Source organism: Coenobita brevimanus, chromosome 34 (genome assembly GCF_032717465.1).
Source record: "Coenobita brevimanus isolate Jiangsu-jjx chromosome 34, ASM3271746v2, whole genome shotgun sequence".
Taxonomy (NCBI): Eukaryota; Metazoa; Arthropoda; class Malacostraca; order Decapoda; family Coenobitidae; genus Coenobita; species Coenobita brevimanus.
Genome location: NC_136987.1, coordinates 5,291,230 through 5,313,679, shown reverse-complemented (window position 1 = coordinate 5,313,679; position 22,450 = coordinate 5,291,230). Strand labels below are relative to the sequence as shown.

General features: G+C 42.4%; 1 protein-coding gene across 1 annotated transcript in view; it reads right to left on the bottom strand.

The window, feature by feature from the left end:
* The window catches only part of LOC145396088 (uncharacterized), a 38,531-nt gene extending 16,359 nt beyond the window's left edge, over positions 1 to 22,172 (bottom strand). The window contains exons 1-4 of the mRNA XM_080269554.1: positions 22,051 to 22,172; positions 13,377 to 13,434; positions 3,683 to 3,823; positions 121 to 316 (exon numbers count right to left, since the gene is read on the bottom strand). Of these exons, the coding sequence (XP_080125680.1) occupies positions 121 to 316; positions 3,683 to 3,823; positions 13,377 to 13,434; positions 22,051 to 22,172 (517 nt within the window). The remainder of the gene's footprint in view (positions 1 to 120; positions 317 to 3,682; positions 3,824 to 13,376; positions 13,435 to 22,050) is intronic.
* Positions 22,173 to 22,450: the final 278 nt, after the last annotated feature.

Sequence of the window (22,450 nt, the reverse complement as noted above, 5' to 3'; positions counted from 1 at the left end):
GAGAGAGACACAGGTTAAAGTCTGACTAGAGAATTCAAGCACTAACCTGTGTCTCTCTCCCACCCAACATGTCCACTTGTCGTAATGGACCATCTCCATACCCCAACTGCTAAGACCTACCTGAGCCTCTCTTCGTTTCCACAAGCAGTGTGCAGAGACCCACGATGGCAGCTGGAGAGACAGTGTGCAGCAAGTGGCGAGTTTTCAGCCAGGTGTGGAGCTGCAGTGTTGTCGCTATGTTGTTATTTTTAATGAAGACTCTCATAATGGTGTTCATCATTCTCTTGCTCACCTCCAGTCCTTCAATTTCTGCTTTCTGTTGAAGAAGAATTTTTCTCTTATAACTTTCTCACTTGCCAATTATCATCATCATCATCATCATCATCACCAACATTATCATTCCCCATACCTCTTTTCCCACCTTGGATGGCTGGGAGAAAAGAAAAAAAAAATGACCTCCAGTCTTTCAGGCACAATGTAAGCAGACATATCAAAATTAACAGATCCTGAATTTGGCTCTCTTTTACTTTTTCTCTTAGAGGGAACAATTTTGCAAATTTCCAGCCCTTGGTTCTTTCTTCCCTGTGTAAAAAAAACTCTCATTCATGCCCTTGGAATCCTGCCTCTCCCTCACAGGCGTACACAGCCACACTTATGGTACTAGCCAATTATAAGGAATAAAATAATTCATCCATCCATCATCCAATCCTACATTGCCCCATGAGGAACATAGGAGCCCGGGGCCAGGCAGTTGGTTCCAACATTTAAGATGAGAATGACCAGCCTCATTCATCCCTGAGTGGCATTACATGAGCAATCAACCCCAACCACTCCTTGGATATAAACCTTCACCGGCTCAATCCAATTGGAGCGCAATAATTACCCACTAAACCACCAGGTGCCAAAATTTGGTTATATGGTTACCACTCAGAGTAGGAAATGGTTTCCTGTTCACCAGGAAACCATTTGGCTCGTCTCACAGAGTAGAATCACTCACAGGCTGAAGGAAGTGGAAAGAATGAAGGAAAGAAAGACAGAAGAGGGAGTGTAAAGTCATCCGTAAGCGGAAGGACAAGGAAAGAATGAAGGAAAGAAAGACGGAAGAGAATGGAAGGAAAGAAGGATGGAGAGGAAAGGGCAGACACCCGAGAGCAGCACTACATCGAGTGAGTGGATGGTGAGCGCCCCCACCTACCACAAGGAATAAAATAAAATACAATAAAATAATGATAATACAAATAATAATAATAATAATAATAATAATAATAATGGGGGCACTCACCATCCACTCACTCGATGTAGTGCTGCTCTCGGGTGTCTGCCCTTTCCTCTCCTCCGTCCTACTTTCCTTCCATCCTCTTCTGTCTTTCCTTCATTCTTTCCTCATGCTTCTGCCTACGGGTGACTTTACACTCCCTCTTCTCTCTTTCTTTCCTTCATTCTTTCCTCTTCCTTCTGCCTGTGGGTGACTCTACACTGAGTGACAAGCCAAATGATTTTCTGTACACCAGGAAACCATTTACTACGCTGGGTGGCAACCATATACAGGTAGCCAAATTTTGGCGCCTGGTGGTTTAGTGGGTAATTATTGCCCTCCAGTCGGACTGAGCCAGTGAAGGTTTATATCAAAGGGGTGGTTGGGGTTGATTGCTCATGTAATGCCACTCAGGGATGAGTGAGGCTGGTCACTCTCATCTTAAATGTCAGGACCAACTTGCCCAGCCCCGGGATGCTACGCTCCTCATGGGGCAAAGTAGGATTGGATAATGAATGAATGAATGAATGATGATAATAATAATAATAATAATAATAATAATAATTCATTCACTCATTCATCATCTAACTCTGTGTTGTCTCATGAGGAGCATAGAAGCCCAGGGCTAGGCATGTTGGTCCTGGCATTTAAGATAAGAAAATGACAGTGATCAGCCTCAATCATCCCTGTGTGGCATTCCGTGAGCAATACACCCCAAACACCCCTTGGATAAAACCTGAACTGGCTCATTCCAATTAGAGTGCCTTAATTACCTACTAAACCACTAGGCACCATAACTTGGGTATATGGTTACCACCCAGTGTGGTAGGCCTAAATAGCTTCCTGGTGTACAGGAAACCATTTGGCTTGTCACTCAGTGTAGTGTCACCTGTAGACAGAAGGAAGAGAAAAGAACAAAAGACAGAAGAAGAAGGATGGGAAGAAGGAAGGAAGAAAGGAAAGGGCAGGCACCAGAAAGCAGCACTACACTGAGTGACTAGTTGGTGAATATAATAATAATAATAATAATAATAATAATAATAATAATAACAATATCTATCTATATCTACATATGTATCTATATCTATCTATCTATATTTAAATATCTATCTTGAACCTTTTCCTAACCAAGGATCATGCGACAAAAAAAAAAAAAAAAATTAAATACAGTAGACTAATTACAAGGGTTTACATCCAGAGAGTCGATGGGGTTCGTTGCTCAAAGAATGCTGACCAAGGAGAAACAACTGGTCACTCTCCATAAATAACTGGATTGAGTTACCTACTTCTGAATCCCTACACTCATGTTGGGACAGTAAAGAATGGATGATGGCTGGATGTATGAAGGAGTCGATAAGTAAACAGATTAACAATTAAGGAGCATTTAATAGCAGTGCCATTTAATAAGGTCACACATGCTTTTCAATGACATTACATTATTTCAGAAATCTTGGTTCATTTCCCCAGGTCAAATTAATACCCATCAGTTACCTCATAAATGTCTGTAGGATGGAACTGTTCAAGAGACTGCCAAGTTAATAAAGGAGAGCAACCATGTCATGTGCATTTCCTTCCAATTAGCATCCTTTCAGCTTACTATTCTTTGATAAAGGTACTGAGTAATTCAAGTGCATTTCCTTACAAATATCATTCATTCAACTTACTGTCACCTATTAATACTTTTGTTTCTGTGCTTTCCATATCTTGTTCTACCACATATTAATTTACCATCTATCATCTTCTTAAACTGCCACACATTTTACCATACAAGGAGAGAGCAGACTCTTCATATATCTCTCATTTTTCTTGCTACAACAAATCTGAACTACAAATGGGAAATGACTGTATGTTTATTGGTGAATAATGCCCCTGAGCTACCCTGTTGTTGTTCTTGTTGTTGTTACCCCCCCGTTTCGTCTGGAAGTACCGTACTATATTTACCCAGCTGTAGTTAACTTGTAGTAGTACACAGGATATGAACTAAGCTTGTGTTGTCCTGTTTCCATATCTACTTTATCCAATCTATATTTGAACACACATACACATATTCTTTGTTCACAATGCCTTTCCATCCATATTGTTCCAGTGGATTTAAGGAAACAAGTCATTTCATGCAAGTGATGCCAGAGATATTTTGATGGCATTAGGCGAAGGATTGTCTATGTTGTGATAGTGTGGTGCATGAGGCAAGTATGTGTGTAATGGTGTGGTAGGTTCCATTATGGTGAGGGTAGAGTAGATTGTCTGCAAGTTGCATTTTGTGTTGGTAATGATGCAGAGAAAGGTGGCAGCCACATCGAACACTGCCAAGGTGCAATTGTGTTTCTCTGGAAAGGGCAATCTTTGTGGAACAAAGATTCTTGTAGGATGCTGTGTGGTAGGAGGTTTTGGATGGCTACACCAGCAAGTCCACTATACATGTCTCACCTGCAAGAGTACAAAAACGGTGTCGGGGTCATTGTTAGCAGCGTGCAGTTGGAGCATGATCCACAAAGCTCCTTGCAACTTCTTACCACTGACTTCATGCTCCACAATCTGGTCATCCCCAACACTTGTTCCTGTAACATGCTGTAATAAATTTTTTTTTTTGTTCATTTGAAGCACTGGTCAAGTGACAAAATAGTGGAATATTACTGTACAGTGGGGCACCAATTTTCGCGCCTAATTGGGTCCAAAAATAATGCGCGAAAGTGGAATTAGCGAAAGTTGGGGCATTGTCTTTATGGCAAAAAGGCTAATTGGTTCCCGGTTATCCTAAAGTAACATCAGATTTTCATTTTCACTTGCAATACAGTACATCAAATCACTATTGTACATTGCATTGTGAGATACAAACAATAAAAACTGTACAGTACACATTATATGAGGAGAAACATACCACAGAGACCAGGCTGAGGTGTTTAATGGATGTTGGGGGTAAGTATCCGAGGCACGTGGCGGGCTTATTTAGCCATGCCAGACGTATTGGCCACTTTTTATCACCACCACTGCCTCCCGGCCCTCCCCCCACACCACCAGGCTCTCCCCCCACACCACCAGGCCCTTTCCCCACACTACCATGTATAGTAGAGGCCATTGAACCGTGAGAATCCAACACAATGGAGCTAGCACGCTCGTACAAAATGGCGGGAATGGGTGGACAGAGTGTTGACATGACGTCATTCAAGATGGCGGTGGGTTGCAGGCGGGTGGTGCAGGAAATTCAAAGTTCAAAATATTGTCCCAAACCCAAAATTTGTGCGCGAAAATCGATTTTTTTCAAGCGAAAGTGGAAGTTAGGGAATATTTGGTGCATGCCGCGAAAGTGGATTCCGCGAATCCTGCTGTAGCGAAAGTTGGTGCACTACTGTACTCAAGAAAATGTGAAGTTAATCCCTGGATGGAACTGAGAATAGACTGGGGATTTGAATACCATTAATATTTTCACTCAATTACATTTTCATATTACATCCATAACAACACCAGACACTTCTGTTCAGCTCTGCAGAGACTATTCAAATCACAGGAGTTTGGCATCGCATTTATTGACCCCTTCACTACTTGTGGTTCTTCGTAAGGTGAATAAAATCACCTAGATTTACCAAGGATAAAATAAAATATATGTCATAAGACTGAAGGGGATTGTTAGAGCATTGCCAAGACAATTCAATTTAGGAAGGATGCTTCATAAAATCTCTGCTAAGCTGAATAAAATCATCAGAAAAAAAAAAAGTACTGTACAGGTCAAGTGGCAGAATAACTGACTGATGTTCTGAGGGACACTGAATCAATCCCAGGCTGGGGCAAGGAACAGTTTAGGGATCTGAATTTCCAAAAATATCTTTCACAAGGCACACTGACACATCATAAAAACATTATCATCCTCATCATAACCCTCTTTCCTGCTTGCATGGGTTGAGAGGCATCCAGAGACAGGACTAGGAAAGTACAAAAGAAAGAGAACTACTGACAGAGTGCCCAGCTAAAATGGGCCAAACATCCAGCTGCTCATCTTTCAAGCTTGCAAAATTTTCGGTCCTATCTCACTGGCCAAACAATGAAAAAAAAATACCCTTCAAAATGTGGTACAGCCATTCTGTTGATTGCCTATTTAAAAAAAAAATGGGGGGGTGCAACCTTTTTCATATGCACTGCTGTACAACTCATTAATATCATATACTGTATTTCTCTTATTAATGCTGCTGCTTCCTCAACTAACTACCATACTTTGCTTATTCACAGCTCCATATACATTATCTATTCCTCTACTTCTTGTCTTCCGTGCCTTCTTCAACCCTCAAACTCCCTCATGTATACTGAATACCTTTTTTGCCACCTCATCTATGGTACAATCATTCTTCCTATGTGACCCCGCCATCTAATCGTACCACATTCTCTTCTATCCTTTTGTTAAGACTTCCTTTTTCCAAGTGTTAAAAATCTGTGACTGTCTTACCCTATCCAACCTATGCAGCCTACGTATATTCCTTATCCATCCCATTTCTACTACTCATACTAATGACTCTTGATGCTCATGCTACTGCAAAGTCTCACACCTCTACTGTATATTCATTCATGTCAGCACTATCCACAGCCAAGTACAGTAGTCATAAAAACACCCCAGCTAATAACATTACACGAGTCCTGAATGAGAATGTATGGTGTTAACACCAAAGAGGTCTATCTATCTATCTATATACCTAGGCTGCTTCCCCCAAGGAAAGGGAGGTAGCCGAGACAGGACGACTCACTCTCCATTTACTCATCCATTCAAACACATTCATTCGCATCTTAGCCCCAAAGGGGAGAACGGACAGATCCTCACCGCACCACACCGCACAAGGGTCAACTGGGCAATGCAATCAGTGACATCCGCAGCAGGGCCAGACAGCAGAACTGGTTTACCCCTGCCACATCATAACAGACCCATCCCCTTACCCGCACCAGACCTGACTAGCTGATCAGACCAAATGCGGGAGAATATCCCCTCAGGGCTGCGTCATCACTTATTCATTCACAATTTCTCTCCATTTATTTCTGTCACGCACAGCCACTCTTCCTTGCTCAACAGACATCCCTCTCGCATCCAGCGCTCTCTTCACACTGTCCATCCATCCTATTCGTGGTCTTCCTCTCAGCCTTACACCTCTCACATCAGATCTAGTTATCTTTTTCACCAATCGCTCATTATCCATTCTCTCCATATGCCCAAACCATTGCAACACCCTCTGCTCAACTCTGCCAGCCATCTCCCGAACAACTCCAGTTCTCCTTCGCACTTCATCATTTCGCACCCGATCCATACGCGTCACTCCACACATACTCCTCAGACATCTCATCTCCATTACATTCAAACTTTTCCTCTCTGCTACACCCATATTCCATGTTTCAGCCCCATATAATGCAGTCGGTACCACAACACCCTCATACAGCCTTCTCTTTACATCCATTCTAAGCGAAACGACATTTAAACACTTTTTTTCATTCCTCCCAGCACCTTTCCTACTTCATTTATTCTAAACTTCACTTCTGCATCTATTCTTCCATCCACAGCAACATGTGACCCTAGATATTTAAAACAATCTACCTCCTCAAGCAACTCACCATTCAAAACTATATTCATCCCCCTACCATCTATCAACCTCGTACACTTCATCACTTTACTCTTATTCTCATTTACTTTCAATTTCCTCCTTTCACACACCCTTCCAAACTCCTCTATCAACTGTCTCAATCTCTCCTCTGAATCAGTCACCAGTGCAGTATCATCTGCAAACAGCAGCTGCTTCAGATTCCACTCTCCTCCATCAACATTTACCAGACTCAGACCACCTAAAACTCTTGCATTCACCTCCCTTACAACACCATCCATGTAAATATTAAACAACCAAGGCGACATCACACATCCCTGTCGCAGCCCCACTCTCACGGGAAACCAATCACTCACAGCATTTCCCACTCTTACACATGCTCTACTATTTACATAAAAACTTTTCACCCCTTTTAGTAACCTACCATCAAGTCCATACAATCTTAAAACAGTCCACAAAGCCTCCCTATCAAAGAGGTGATAAGCAAAAATAGCTATGTGACATTTCTGTTGTATCACTGTGGGCCTCAGAGACAGACTATTTTTTCCTCCCCAACTCTGGGCATAAGCTTCACAACCTGCTCCCAAAGCCCAGTAGTCCTCCTGCATACCATACACCTCCACATGTCACCACTTCAGTGCTAACCCACCTCCCATATTGAATATAAGCTAGGGCTGTTTCATACAAGACTGGTGTATTATTATGAGCGGGGGTACCTTTACAACATGCTGGTGGGACCCTTGGCAGATCAGTTAAGTATGCTTTTATGAAATTCAAATCTTCAAACTGTTCCCTTTCCCAGCAGGGATTCGAACCTGGGTCCATTAGGACTGCAGGCCACCTCTCTACCGATTCACCCACCGCCTCCCCCTGCTCTAATACAGTAAACTCTCAATTATCCGATGTAATAGAGCCAAAGGCATGTCTAGGTAGTGGCAATGTCTAAATAATGAACAATATCCCCCCTACTATACCCATACCCCACCTATACCCAACCTCCTACCTGTACCTACAGTAAACCTATTTGTACAGTACCCCTGCTTATTCAAGTAGTGTTCTCTAGTCATTCTGGCATATTTAGACATCAAAACACACATAGGAATGTGCAAATTAATGCAAGACACCACGAAAACCATGCAAAAAACATAAAGAAAAAACTACCTATATGTACAGTACCCCTTCTAACTTTGGCAGTGTTTACTGGTCATTCTGGCATACAGTATTCAGACATTAGTGATAGACAATATGGTTTTCGCCACGAAAGATCCACCATTGACATACTCAATCTCTTAACTCATACCATTCATCAATCAATTGATCTTTTTGGAGAAACTCATGCAGTAGTTCTTGATATCTCTAAGGCTTTCGACAGAGTATGGCACCGTTCCCTGCTGTCCAAACTTCCTTGCTATGGACTAACGTCTTTTGTTCCTTTGATTTCCTCTTATCTTAGTGACAGGAAAATAAGAGTAAAAGTAGATGATGTATATTCAAATTTCCACTCAATTAACGCCGGCGTGCCGCAGGGATCAGTTCTGGCGCCAACCCTATTTCTGGTTCATATTAATGATCTCTTATCTGTCACTCACAATCCCATTCACTCATATGCAGATGACTCAACACTACATAGTTCATTCACACTCAGACATCCATTTACAAAGTCTAATATCTCTACCTCTCAACTCAGTACAGCCATCTCCATAAATCAAGATCTATCTACAATCAGTGAATGGGGACAAAACAACCTTGTCTCTTTTAATGCTAGTAAAACTAAATATATACAGTTTACTAATAGACAGATATTGCCAGATTCGTACATTACCTTCAATGCTACTAATATTCCCATCTCCAAAAGTATTGAAATTCTTGGTGTCTCACTTAACAGTGCCCTCAGCTGGACCTCTCATGTCAGATCACTTGCTAAAACCGCCTCAAAGAAACTTGGATTATTGTACTGAGTCCGTAACTTCTTTGTCGATGAGCAGTTAGCTATAATTTATAAGAGTCATGTGCACTCTCAGCTTGAATATTGCTCACCCTTGTGGAATGGTTGTGGAGAGGTTGCATTAAGACAACTAGACAAAATTCAGAATAAAGCCATTAGAATCATTAACAACCCTGCCATTACATATAAACTACCTCCCCTGCAAGTAAGAAGGAATGTTGCCTCCCTTGCATTATTTTACAGATATTTTTTTGGCAAATGCTCAGACAAAGTTGCGCCCATGGTGCCACCTCTCCATGCCTTCCCTCGTGCTACACGGGCATCTGGTAGCGCTCATGACTGGAATGTCACTCAACCATATTGCAGAACTTCTGCCTTTCAGAATTCTTTCATTCCCCGAACTGCATCTCTCTGGAACTCGCTTCCCCAGAGTTGTTTTCCTCTAAATTTCAACCCACAGCTGTTCAAGTCTAACTGTTACAGATATTTTATGAACAGAGGACACCAGTAATCTGGTGTATGGATTATTTTTTTTTACCCATTTGTTTTTCCTTCCTCCGTTCTGTTATTTATAAAAAAAAAAAAAAAATCAAAACACACATAGGAATATTCAAAGTACTGTAATGCTAAACACCAAGAAAACCATGCACAAAAAAAAAAAAACTATATGTACAGTACCCCTCCAAATTTTGGCATTGTTTTCTGCTCATTCTGCCATATTGAGACATCAAAACACATAGGAATATTCAAATTAATGCTAAACACCAAGAAAACAATGGATAAACAACAAAAATCCACAAAAAATCTGAAGATGGTTGGAAAATCAGTTATCTTTCTGGGACATGAGTGATGGCTGGTCCTGGGGCACACACACACACACACACACACACACACACACACGCAAGTCCAAATATGCCATCTGAAATTGGTTACATTGGTATAAATGGTATACCATCATCTTCGCTGGTGTTTATACTATAAGATGAGCTAATAAAAACACAAGAAACTGACGAGTAAAATAACAAAACTGCAGTAAGAATAAATGTTGTTCAAGAGTAAAACTTACCTTCAAATAACTTCCCGCCACCCACTTGCAAAATTATGCCCACACCTTGCAAGAGCTAAGCATACATTTAGATGCAGAATTTCATGGGCTTTCTCATGGTATTTCTGAATTTTGATACGACCAACACATTTCACATACTGTACATCGACAAAAACTTTAAAACTCGCATGTCAACGCCTTCAGCGCAAAGGAGGGAAGGGACTGAGGGAGTGAGGGGGGAGCCGGGAGGCAGGCCAAACAAGAAAAGGAACATAGGAGAGTATGGAAGAAGGACAGGAGGAGGGGAGAAGTAAGGCTGTGGGCGGGATTTTCACCTGTCACGAGGGGGACGAGTGCTTTCACCTGACTTGTGGCTTGCGGTCTGTGTTACACGCACAATGGTAGTTGGGAAAGACTAATCCCGGTGGCTGTGCGACTCTGGACATTTGGTGGGGATGCGTATGGGCGTTTTGACACCACCTGTGGGTTATGTTCGGTATTACTCGGGTGCTGGAGGTTCGTAGGGTGTGATTGGGCCAGCAAGCAACTTTGACCATTCAGTACAGGGGCAGACGGACATTTCAGCCTAGGTTGTGGGTTACAGTATATTTCCCGTGCACAGTTAGAGCCCTTTCCCACACACGGTTAGAGCCCAGCGGCCACGATACTGATTGTTTGAACATGTCAGCTGGCCAACCGAAGTTCTCGGGGACTTTTATGTTCGGATACTGACAAGTAATTCGAATAATGGTTTAACAAAGTTAGTCCACTATCCGGAAAATGAACAGGTCTGGGAGGCGCTGAATCGGTAGAGAGGCGGCCTGCAGTCCTGGTGGACCCAGGTTCGAATCCCGGCTGGGGCAGGGAACAGTTTAATGATCTGAATTTCATAAAAGCAAACTTTCCTGATCTACCAGATGACCCGCCGACATGTCGTAAAAATACCCCTGCTAATACCAATACACCAGTCCTGTATGAGACAGCCCTTGCATATATTCAATATAGACGGTCGGTGTCAGTGCCGAAGTGGTGACATGAGGAAATGTAGGAGGACTACTGGGCCTTGGGATAGGTTACTGCCCCCGAGATATAGGCCCTGAAGCCTTTGCCCAGAGTTGGACACATAAAAAAAAAAAAAAAAAATAGATAAATGAGGGATTACTATATTAAAAAAAAAAAAAAAAAAATCAAAGATGCAAAGAGACCTTGGAATGAGGTAATTCAATGCCAATGTACAGCTAAGGTTTCTTTATCATGCAAAGCATACTCTATATTTCAGGCTGTTATGGCATTAACCCCTGCTGGGCTGATTCTCTGTTAGGTAGCTTACCTCCCCTGAGTCACTGTTGCATAACTAATGTCAACTGTTTTTCATATGATGAATACAGCCTGACCCACGGAAACCTTCACTCGTTTCATATTGGAAGGCTCCAACATGCTTGCATGCGTCAGCCTTGGTCACCTAATAGAGGCTCTCCATGCTGCTTGATCTCTGGCAGCTTCCCTATTTAGTCCCATATCCCTGAGGTCACACTCAATGACCTTATCCCACGTCTTTTTTGGTCTACCTCTTGCTATCCTACCCCTACCTACTTCTCACTTTCTGCACACAATTATCATACCACATCCTCTCCATATGTTCAAACATGGTATGTATGGTATGTAGGAGGACTGCTGGGCCTTGATAGCAGGCTGTGAGGCCTATGCCCAGAGTCGGACACATAAAAAAAAAAAAAAAAAAAAAAAAAAAAAAACTCTCCTCATCACAATACCAATACACTCCAATCCCATCCTACCTCTCAACTCTTCCATCGTAAACCTAGCCCCCCCCAGGCCTCGCACTCAGGGACGCACTGCACATCCACCTAATCACTGCCATTTCTGTATGTTTGAACCTGTGAATATCCTCTTCCTTTACTGCCCAAGTCTCACTACCACACAGCATTACATTCCTGACACATGCCACTTACAAAGATCCCATGGCACGAAGGGAGAGCCCTCTCAATGTCAGGAGAGGCAACAGCTCCCTGCATTTCTTTCCAACCACTCCTCACTTTAGCCACAGAGCTAGCTCCAGCCCCACCTCCAGCACATAGCATGTCTCCCAAATAACAATACTCTTCCACACACTCAAGAGACTCACCAGCAAGTTCAATCCTTTCATGCCTGGCAATCTCCATATTCTCTCCCCGACACACCTCACACACGAGATCAGCATTATCTCGCAGTCTGTTTCTAATACCAATACAGTATATCTCTTATGCATCCACTTATTAAAAACACTGCCCTTGTGGCAAATCACACATGGCCACTCCCCCTCAAAGACCGCCCCCAGCCCTAGATACCATCACTTCTGTTTTATCTGCATTTACTCTTGAGCCCTCGTGCCCCATACCATCTCTCCATTTCCTATATCTTTTCTCCGTCTGCCTTTCATTCTCTGCAATCAACATCAAACTATCAGTGCAAAACATCCCCCAAGGGAGTCCATTTCTAAAGTCACATGAAAGGGCTTCAAGTACCTAATAATAAACAATAAGGGGCTCAAGACTGACCCCTGATGCATACCAACAATCACGGAAAACTCTTCACTCAAAACTCCATTCACCCTTACCTTGGTGCGAGCACCCACATACATGGCCATAATCACCCTAACCAGCCACTCCTCGATCTCATGTTTTTTCATTGCTCACTTCACCACTTCCCTAGTGACTCTGTCAAAGGCCTTCTCCAAATCAACAAAACCAAAGTACAGTTCCCTTTTCCTTCCAATGGATATGGCATCAGTGGTCCCTTTGCTTGGCATAAACCCAAACTATATCTCATGAAGATTTACTCTTTCTCTGTTCATACTTTCTTGGCCTCTCTCCATTACCTTCATTATCTGGTCCAAAAGCTTTATGCCACTATAATTTCATCTTTCCAGGAAATCACCCTTCCCCTTGTACACATTTACAATTACACTCTTCAGCCAATCATCTGGGACAACACACTCATATATAATTGTATTTATCAAGTCAGTGACCAACCCTACTCCTATATCTCCTGAGGCTTTCAACATTTTAGCAGTCAACCCAGACACACCTGCTGCCTTCCCCACCTGCATACTACCTATTGCCCTGCTCACAGTAGCTGTGTCAATCAAGGGCCATGAGCCAAACACTGAATCTGCTGGCACCAATCTTTCCCTGTTCCAGTCAAACTCCTCATTCAACAAGCAGTTGTAGTGCTCTCCCCAGGTGTCTTTAATATCTCCACTGTTCACCACTACCTTTCCTTCATCATTCTCCATACACTGCTCGTCTATGATATCCCTATTCTCCCTCTTCATCTGATTTGCCACCTTAAATACCATATTCTTCCATTCTCCACTATTTAGGTTATCAAGTAAAAGTCTCTGAGATTCCAACTTTGTCTCATAATAACAATATCAGTATGAGACTGTTTTACCCTGTACACCCTGCCTTAAATTATACAAATATATTACAGTGTTTTTGGAAAAAGCACCAAATACAAGCTACGGTATGTTGGAGTATACAAAAGAAAATATGAAACTAGTACCTGTCCAGTAAATGACTGATTGGCACTGCTACAACTGCAAACTCCAGCTGCTGAATACCTGTTGTAAAACATGAGATTTAACATAACAGTAAATACTTAGTCCATCCATCCATCATCCAATCCTACGTTGCCCCATGAGGAGTGTAGAAGCCCGGGGCTAGGCAGTTGGGCCCGACATTTAAGATGAGAGTGACCAACCTCACTCGTCCCTGAGTGGCATTACATGAGCAATAAACCCCAACCACCCCTTGGATATAAACCTTCACCGGCTCAATCCGATTGGAGCACAATAATTACCCACTAAACCACCAGGTGCCAAAATTTGGTTATATGGTTACCACCCAGCATAGTAAATAGTTTCCTGGTGTACAGGAAACCATTTGGCTTGTCACTCAGTGTAGAGTCACCCATAGGCAGAAGGAAAAGGAAAGAATGAAGGAATGAAAGACAGAAGAGGGAGTGTAAAGTCATCCGTAGGCAGAAGGACAAGGAAAGAATGAAGGAAAAAAAGACCTTCCAGTAAAAAAAAAAAAATGACAGCTATGATAGTATGGTACCTGTACTCTGCAAGACAAATGCCACACTGGGAGACCACTGAATCAGTTTAGTCTCACTCTGTACAAAATACATTACTGTGCTTGTGTCAACCATTACTGAATTGTTTCTGTCATTTATAAAAGCTCCAATATGCAGACGGTGAACTAAGTGAATTTTTCTATATGAAAGTTGAGTTGAAACAGGGATGTGTCATGTCTCCATGGTTGTTCAATCTGTACATGGATGGGGTAATGAAAGAGGTACAAGGTAGGGTAGTGGATGTTGGAGTGGCCCTGGTGAGAGAGGATAGTGTTTGGAAACTCCCTGTACTGTTGTTTCCAGATGATACTATGTTGTTGAATGAAGACGAAGGAGAGCTGTAAGGCTTGGTGGATGAGTTTGGGAGAGTGTGTGAGAAACGGAATCTAAAGGTGAATGTAGGGAAGAGTAAAGTGATGGTCTTTGAGAGAGGTGAAGTCAGTGAATGTACAGCGAGGTTGGATGGTGAGGAATTGGAAAATGTGAGTACGTTTAAGTACTTGGGTAGTGTGATGAGTAAGGATGGAGGTTTGGAGGGTGAAGTGCTTGAAAGGGTACAGCAGGGAAGAAAGGTTGCTGGTTCTTTGAAAGCAGTGATAAGAAACAGGGAAGTGAGCATGGAAGTGAAAAAGTTACTACATGACAGTATTGTGATACCAACTCTAACGTATGGAAGTGAAGCTTGGACGTTGTTGGAAGGAGACAAGTCAAGAGTGAGAGCAGTGGAAATGAGTTATTTAAGAGGAGCCTGTGGAGTCACATGGAGAGACAGGCTGACGAATGATGATATAAAGGAGCATTGTGGTGTGGATGTGGATGTGATAGGAAGCGTTATGAGGACCACACTGAGGTGGTTTGGCCATGTGGAGAGGATGGAGGGTGAAAGACTGACGAAGAGAGTGTATGTGAGTGAGGTGGAGGGGGGAAGAGTGAGGGGGAGGCCAAGGATGAGATGGAGGGATGGGGTGGAGAGGTATATGAGAGAGGGGGGTGTGAGTTGGGAGCAGGGCAGTGAAATGGCAGGGGACAGGGCGACTTGGAGGCGATTTGTTTGTGGCCACCCCAAACGGGATTGAGGCATCTGGCAATAGATAGATAGATAGATAGATTTATAAAAGCTCCAATATGCTTGCATGTGTCAGCCTTGATCACCAAATGATAGTTCTCCACATTACTCAATACCTGGCAGCCTCCCTATTCAGTCCCAAATCCCCTAGGTCCACTCTATGCTCTTGTCCCAGTTCTTTTTTGGTCTGCCTCTCGCAACCCAACTCCCAGCCTTAACATTTCTCGGTTTCCACACCCAACTGTCATCCTCCATCCTCTCAACACGCCCAAATCATGTCAATCTACCCCTCCTCATCACAAAACCAATTCAATCCAGTCCCATCCTTCCTCTCAATTCTTGAATCACAATCCTAGAGGAGTGGCAGATCTAGGCCACTCCTACTACTGTACATTTTTAATAACATGTCGTTGTTGCATAAAGCTCAATACATCTTGGTTATGATATGAAGATGAGTCTCCTTTGATACTAATTAAATCAACACTCCAATATGACCATACCTTGCCATAACTAAGCTGAAAGGAGTTAGGGATCTTTGCAGATTACAGGCAAAATGCAACAGCTGGGGTACTGTACAAGTATTATATTAAAAATTACTCCACATGTAAATTCCACAAAAAAGATTATCACTGGTGAACAAAAAACTGATATGGCAAACTGTAATCAACAAAACTTTGCTATCTTCAGGCCAATATGAAAACCAACTTTTCTGTAAATCTTTGGCTGCTGGTTGCTCCATAATAATACAGTTGTTGTTGCTGAGTACCAGGTAGCCACAGTCAGTCTGGTGGAGCAGACCCAATAACTGCAAGCAAGCAACTGCCCTGCAGGGCTGTCCCATGCAGTGAACCAATGTTCCCTTTTGGCAGACAGCGCCTCACCTCAGTGAGGAACAGGAAAGAATGTGGAAGTATAGTTCCCATATGGATGTTGTATTTGCATCTCTCCACTCAGTTAACAGGGGTACCATAGTAGGTTCTACATCTGCCCATTATTTGGTTATATGATTTGTGGAAGGTGGAGGCACGCACCATCCACTCACCCAGTGTAGTTCTGTTCTCGGGTGTCTGACCTTTCCTCTCCTCCCTCCTTTCCTTCCTTCCTCTTCTGTCTTTCTTTACTTCATTCTTTCCTTGTCCTTCTGCCCATGGGTGACTTTACACTCCCTCTTTTGTCTTTCTTTCCTTCATTCTTTCCTCTTCCTTCTGCCTGTGGTGATTCTACACTAAGTGACAAGCCAAATGGTTTCCTGTACAGTACACCAGGAAACCACTTACCGGTACTATGCTGGGTGTTAGCCTATCTATCTATCTATTGCCAGACGCCTCAATCCCGTTTGGGGTGGCCACAAACAAACTGCCTCCAAGTCGCCCTGTCCCCCGCCATTTCACTGCCCTGCTCCCAACTCACACCCCCCTCTCTCATATACCTCTCCACCCTATTGCTCCATCTCATCCTCGGCCTCCCTCTCCCTCTTCCCCCCTCCACCTCACTCACATACACTCTCTTTGTCAGTCTTTCACCCTCCATCCTCTCCACATGGCCAAACCACCTCAGTGTGTTCCTCATAACGCTTCCTATCACATCCACATCTACACCACAACGCTCCTTTATATCCTCATTCGTCAGCCTGTCTCTCCATGTGACTCCACAGGCTCCTCTTAAATAACTCATTTCCACTGCTCTCACTCTTGACTTGTCTCCTTCCAACAACGTCCAAGCTTCACTTCCATACGTTAAGAGCTGGTATCACAATACTGTCATGTAGTAACTTTTTCACTTCCATGCTCACTTCCCTGTTTCTTATCACTGCTTTCAAAGAACCAGCAACCTTTCTTCCCTGCTGTACCCTTTCAAGCACTTCACCCTCCAAACCTCCATCCTTACTCATCACACTACCCAAGTACTTAAATGTACTCACATTTTCCAATTCCTCACCATCCAACCTCGCTGTACATTCACTGACTTCATCCCTCTCAAAGACCATCACTTTACTCTTCCCTACATTCACCTTTAGCTTCCGTTTCTTACACACTCTCCCAAACTCATCCACCAAGCCTTGCAGCTCTCCTTCGTCTTCACTCAACAACACAGTATCATCTGCAAACAACAGTACAGGGAGTTTCCAAACACTATCCTCTCTCACCAAGGCCACTCCAACATCCACTACCCTACCTTGTACCTCTTTTATTACCCCATCCATGTACAGATTGAACAACCATGGAGACATGACACATCCCTGTTTCAACCCAACTTTCAATGAGAAAAATTCACTTAGTTCACCATCCACACGCACTGCAGCATTCGCACCAACGTACATACTCTTCACAGCATTCAACAACTTCCCATCTATTCCATATATTCTTAACACTTTCCACAATCCTTGTCTATCCACCCTGTTGTATGCTTTCTCCAAATCCATGAAAGTCGCATACAACTTCTTTCCCTTCTCTAGAAACTTTTCCACTAAAGATCTAAGAATGAATATCTGATCTACACAACCTCTTCCCTTCCTAAAGCCTCCCTGTTATTCTCCAACTAATTTCTCTGTTCTTTCTCTAACTCTGTCAATAAGTATCCTACCATACACTTTTCCTATTATACTAAGAAGACAAATGCCCCTATGATTACCACACACTTCTTTTTCCCCTTTTCCATTGTACAAGGGAATAATTATACCTGACTTCCAATCCTCCGGGACTATACCTTCCTCCCAGGCCAATCTGCACATCTTCCACATCCATTCTACTACCATCTCTCCCCCATGCTTCAGCATTTCACCACACACTCCATCAATTCCTGGGGCTTTCCCCGATTTAACTTTCTTCATTGCTTCCACAACTTCTACTGATTTCTTCCTGTCTTCTCACCTCCCTCCTCTTCCCAGCCATTCCCCTGCCACTTATACTCGCATTACTTCCATCCTCTATGTTCAACAATTCCTTAAAGTGTTCTCTCCATCTGCTCACTTTTTCTCCCTTCTCCACTAGTAATCTACCATTTTTATCTTTCACTCCCCTGCTAACTTCACTTCCACCCTGTCTTACTCTTTTCATCTCTTTCCAGAACATTTTCTTACAGTCCCTCCACTTTACACTCAAATTCCTTCCAAATTCCTCATCCACTCTCTTCTTACTCTCTCTTACTAATCTTTTCACCTCTCTCTTTCTTTCTACATATAACTCTCTCTTCCGCCTCTCAACTTCTTCCACGCCCCTATTTCTCATCCATTCACTGTATGCTTTCTTCCTTTGTGCCACAGCCTGTCTCACCTCTTCAGTCCACCACGCTGTTCCTTGCAACTCCCTCCATCTTCTCTTCCTTCCACACACCACATCACATGCTGCACATATTTCTTTTGTAAATATCCTAAACACACCTTCCACATCTCCCGTCTGCTCCAATTCATATTTGCCCAATCGTTCCTCCACTTCTCCCTTATACTCTGCCTTTTTCTCATCCTCTTGTAACCTTTCCACTCTCCTTGCAACTACTTCCTCTCGTCTTTCCCTTCTTCTATTCCTCCATCTTACTTGAATCCTAAATCTGGCCACCACAAAGTAGTGGTCAGAAAGTTCACTCCCCCAACCTCTACAAGCTCTTGCATCCATTACACAACTTCGCATCCTTTCCTCCACACACACATAATCAATCATTGCCTTCCTTTCATTCAGTTCACCATCCACCCTTCTCATCACTCACCATGTATACCTGTGGATCATTTTATGCCTGAAGAGGGTACTGGCTATCACCAACCCCCTCCCAGCACAAATGTCCACTAATGCACTCCCATTCTCATCTATCTCAGCAGGCACACCCCACTCACCAACTATTCCATCCACCTTCACATTCCCGACTTTACCATTCATATCACCGATCAAAAACACTCTCTCATTCCTTCCAAACTTTTCCATGCACACTTCTACATTTGTCCAGAACTCTTCTCTCACTCTTCTAGCACGATCTTGCGTTGGCGCATACACACACACAATCGCCCACATTTGTATTCCAACTTTCGACTTTACCCACACAATCCTTGACCCAACTGATCCATACTGTCTTATGCTCTTCTTCCATCTTTTACTCACAACTATACATACTCCTTCCTTTGCCCTCTCATTCTCACCTACTCCTGCACATATACCCCTTCCATACTCCCATTCTCTCACACTTTCTCCTCTCCATTTTGTTTCAGTTATTCCACATACATCCACTTTCGCACCCTCAAGCACCTGGACAATCTCTCTCTCTTTCACCTCATCATTCGCTCCACTTACATTCCAGGTTATGTGTTAACCACATAACCAAATTATGGCGCCTGGTGGTTTAGTGGGTAATTGCGACCCTCAAATCAGATTGAGCCGGTGACGGTTTATATCCAAGGGGTGGTTGGGGTTACTCCTCACGTAATGCCTCTCAGGGATGAGTGAGGCTGGTCACTCTCATCTTAAATGTCAGGACCAACTTGCCTAGTCCTAGGCACCTACGCTCCTCATGGGGCAGTGTAGGATTGGATGATGGATGGATGGACAAATTAACACCAAGCATTGTACCGGTACATGGTTTCCAAGGTTAAAGAAAATCAACTTGCTTTTGACACTCAGTGTACAGCCACCTGAAGTGGAAAGAATAATAACAAAAGGACAGGAGTGATGGAAGAAATAGGAAGAGAGGAGGGTAAACAGAAGAAAGAATGATAAAGGTGAAGGAAGAAGGCAGTACTAGACTGAGCGCATGGCTGATGGTCACCACTATTTACCACCACAATAATACAGTATTTTTCATAATACAGCAAGACTCAGCATAACTCGTTTCACTTTGTTTCGTTTACAAAGGTTTCAACATGCATGCAACGGACACTGTTCTCCTAATGGAGGACTTCTGCATTACTCAATCTCTGTCTGCCTCCCTATTTAGTCCCATATCCCTGAGGTCACACTGTATGACCTCATCCCAAGTCTTTTCTGGTCTGCCTCACTCAGTCCTATCTTCAACATTTATGACTCAACCCTCCACACCCAGCTGTCATCTCCCACCTCCACATACCCAAACCATCTCAATTTACCCCTTCTCATCATATCACTAATGCATTCATGTCTCAAATTTCTCCCTAATTTGGACAAAATACTGTACTGGAGAGATCCCATTCACAGATGTTGAAAACTTTATGACAGGGATTATGTATCATCATACTGTGGAAATAATCATGATACCTGGACCAGTACACTTAATGCTGCTTTCAGTTAGGTTAGGTCCCATTAGGCTTGGTATATAGCCTATATAAAACTCATGAGGTGCAACAATTAATAACAAAAATCACACTTCTGCAACTTTTAAACACCCATTAGGTACTTTGACACTCAAGGAAATAGTAAAAAGATGGAAAACACCCTTAAGAATATACAGTACTCAATTATGAATTTTTGGCCCACCTCAGGCCATTGTAAAGTATTGTCTATGTGACTAGTACCACAGTAAATATAAAAGGATCTTACTGAAACATACTGTTGATCCAGATTCCAACAGAACTAAAAACAACCCTACTCCCAGTTAAAAAGCTCAAAGAGAAATGCCAAGAACCACTCTCTGAGCTTTTTAACTGGGAGGAGGGTTGTTTTTAGTTTTGCTGGGATTTGGATTTACGTACTATGTTTTAGTAAGAATCATATTTACTTATTTACTATTAGTCATGCTGATGATATAAGGCATCATGATGATAGCCTGAGGTGGGACAAAATTCTTAATTCAAAATGTTTTTCAGGGTATTTTCCATCTTTAAACTACGGTACTTCTCTGGAAGCTGTGATGCCCAAGATCACCAGAAGATGTCTTATTTGGTTTGACAATCAAGTGATATTTAAAGATGGGAGCATACATCATTGCAACACTGACTGGGAAACTCTGCTACATTTTAACCACCAATGTTTCTTACTCCTTCAGTCAAACATTTTTTTTAACATAAACTAAGTGAAATCAGAAAGTTTGCAGTTTGGGACAGTCCAGGATATTCTATTAAAATATGATCACAGTCATGCTGTATTTCCAAATTTCCTATTTGAATGAAGTGTTGGCAGGATCCTCTGGTGGTTTTTATAGATTAGCATACAGGCTACAGTATGCTCTTTTAAAATGTTTGTTATTTTAAAATGTGCAAATAGAGAGTTCCATTATTGTACATCACAACGTGCATATCCTAAGAGTTTACATAATATGCAGTGTTTTAATTTAGCTGTCAAGCATTATTCTGCTAACCTGTACCATACTGTATTTTAATGGATGCCTCCTGTGTGATGTATATAAAGATTTGCTTTATTATTGCACTTACGTCCACATTCACATGGTTGTGTGATTATTGAACATTCCATGACTGACAAATGTTCCTTATGCAAAATACTGTTTTGGTGCAAGTTTTCCTTATGGCACATTTCAGTTTGCATGCTATGAGGCATGTTATAACACTCGAGGTGAAACTGCCAGTTAGGTTTCAATGCCTCCAGATGGCCTTCCACTACTATTTGTACTATTTAAAATGTGTACTTGTGAGTTTGGTGTACAGTACAGTATTGGCATTGTGTCCAGTCAATGGGATCAGCAGTAAACACGCTATCGGGGGCATTATGGCAGATAACCAAAATATTGCACAGTTGGTACTAGCATACTTTTTTTTTTTTTTAATCTTCATCACGTGATATTTCTAGTACCAAAATCTATAAAAGAAAGCAGTTTGAATTGCTGGGTAACTGTCGTTTTACCCCCCCCCCTTATTTTTACCTAACCAATCTACCGATGATGACTGAAATATTGTTGTCTAACTATGGAAGCTAAACTGATCAGCCGTAAGCTTAATTAACATACAATAACCTAACTAGCCCAAGTGAGGAATGTGACTGCTCGAAACTGCAAAACACACCACAGTTGTCAGTCGTTTGCCAAAATAAAAATTGTCCTCGTAGTGAAGAAAGTAACACCAGTCTGCCTTGCAAAGCCTTAAGTACCGGTACCACATGTGCCAATCACAGTGGAGCAAAGTACCTTACGAGTCCTCTTGAACAAAGTCTACGACTCAGTCCTTGTATTCTTTGCTGATAGGATGTTCTACACAGATATACATTAGCATGCTTCAAAATTTCCCGACGTGTCGTCCGCACCAACATTGTAAACAATGAATCCGCTCATGAGGAATCCGGATTCAGTTGTGATACATGCAAACTTACATCATTCAAATCTTGATTGATTGATTGAAATATATATTGCTGTAAAGGTAATAATTATGTTTGATCATATTTTTCATATTATTTACTCTAGCTATGATGATTATAATATTAGGTCCTTGCCAACAAAACATTTCATGCCAATCTCGTGAGGCTTTATGACGGCCTTGCGTACATCCAGGTACGTGATGTAAAGGATTACTGTAAATGGTAAAGGTAAG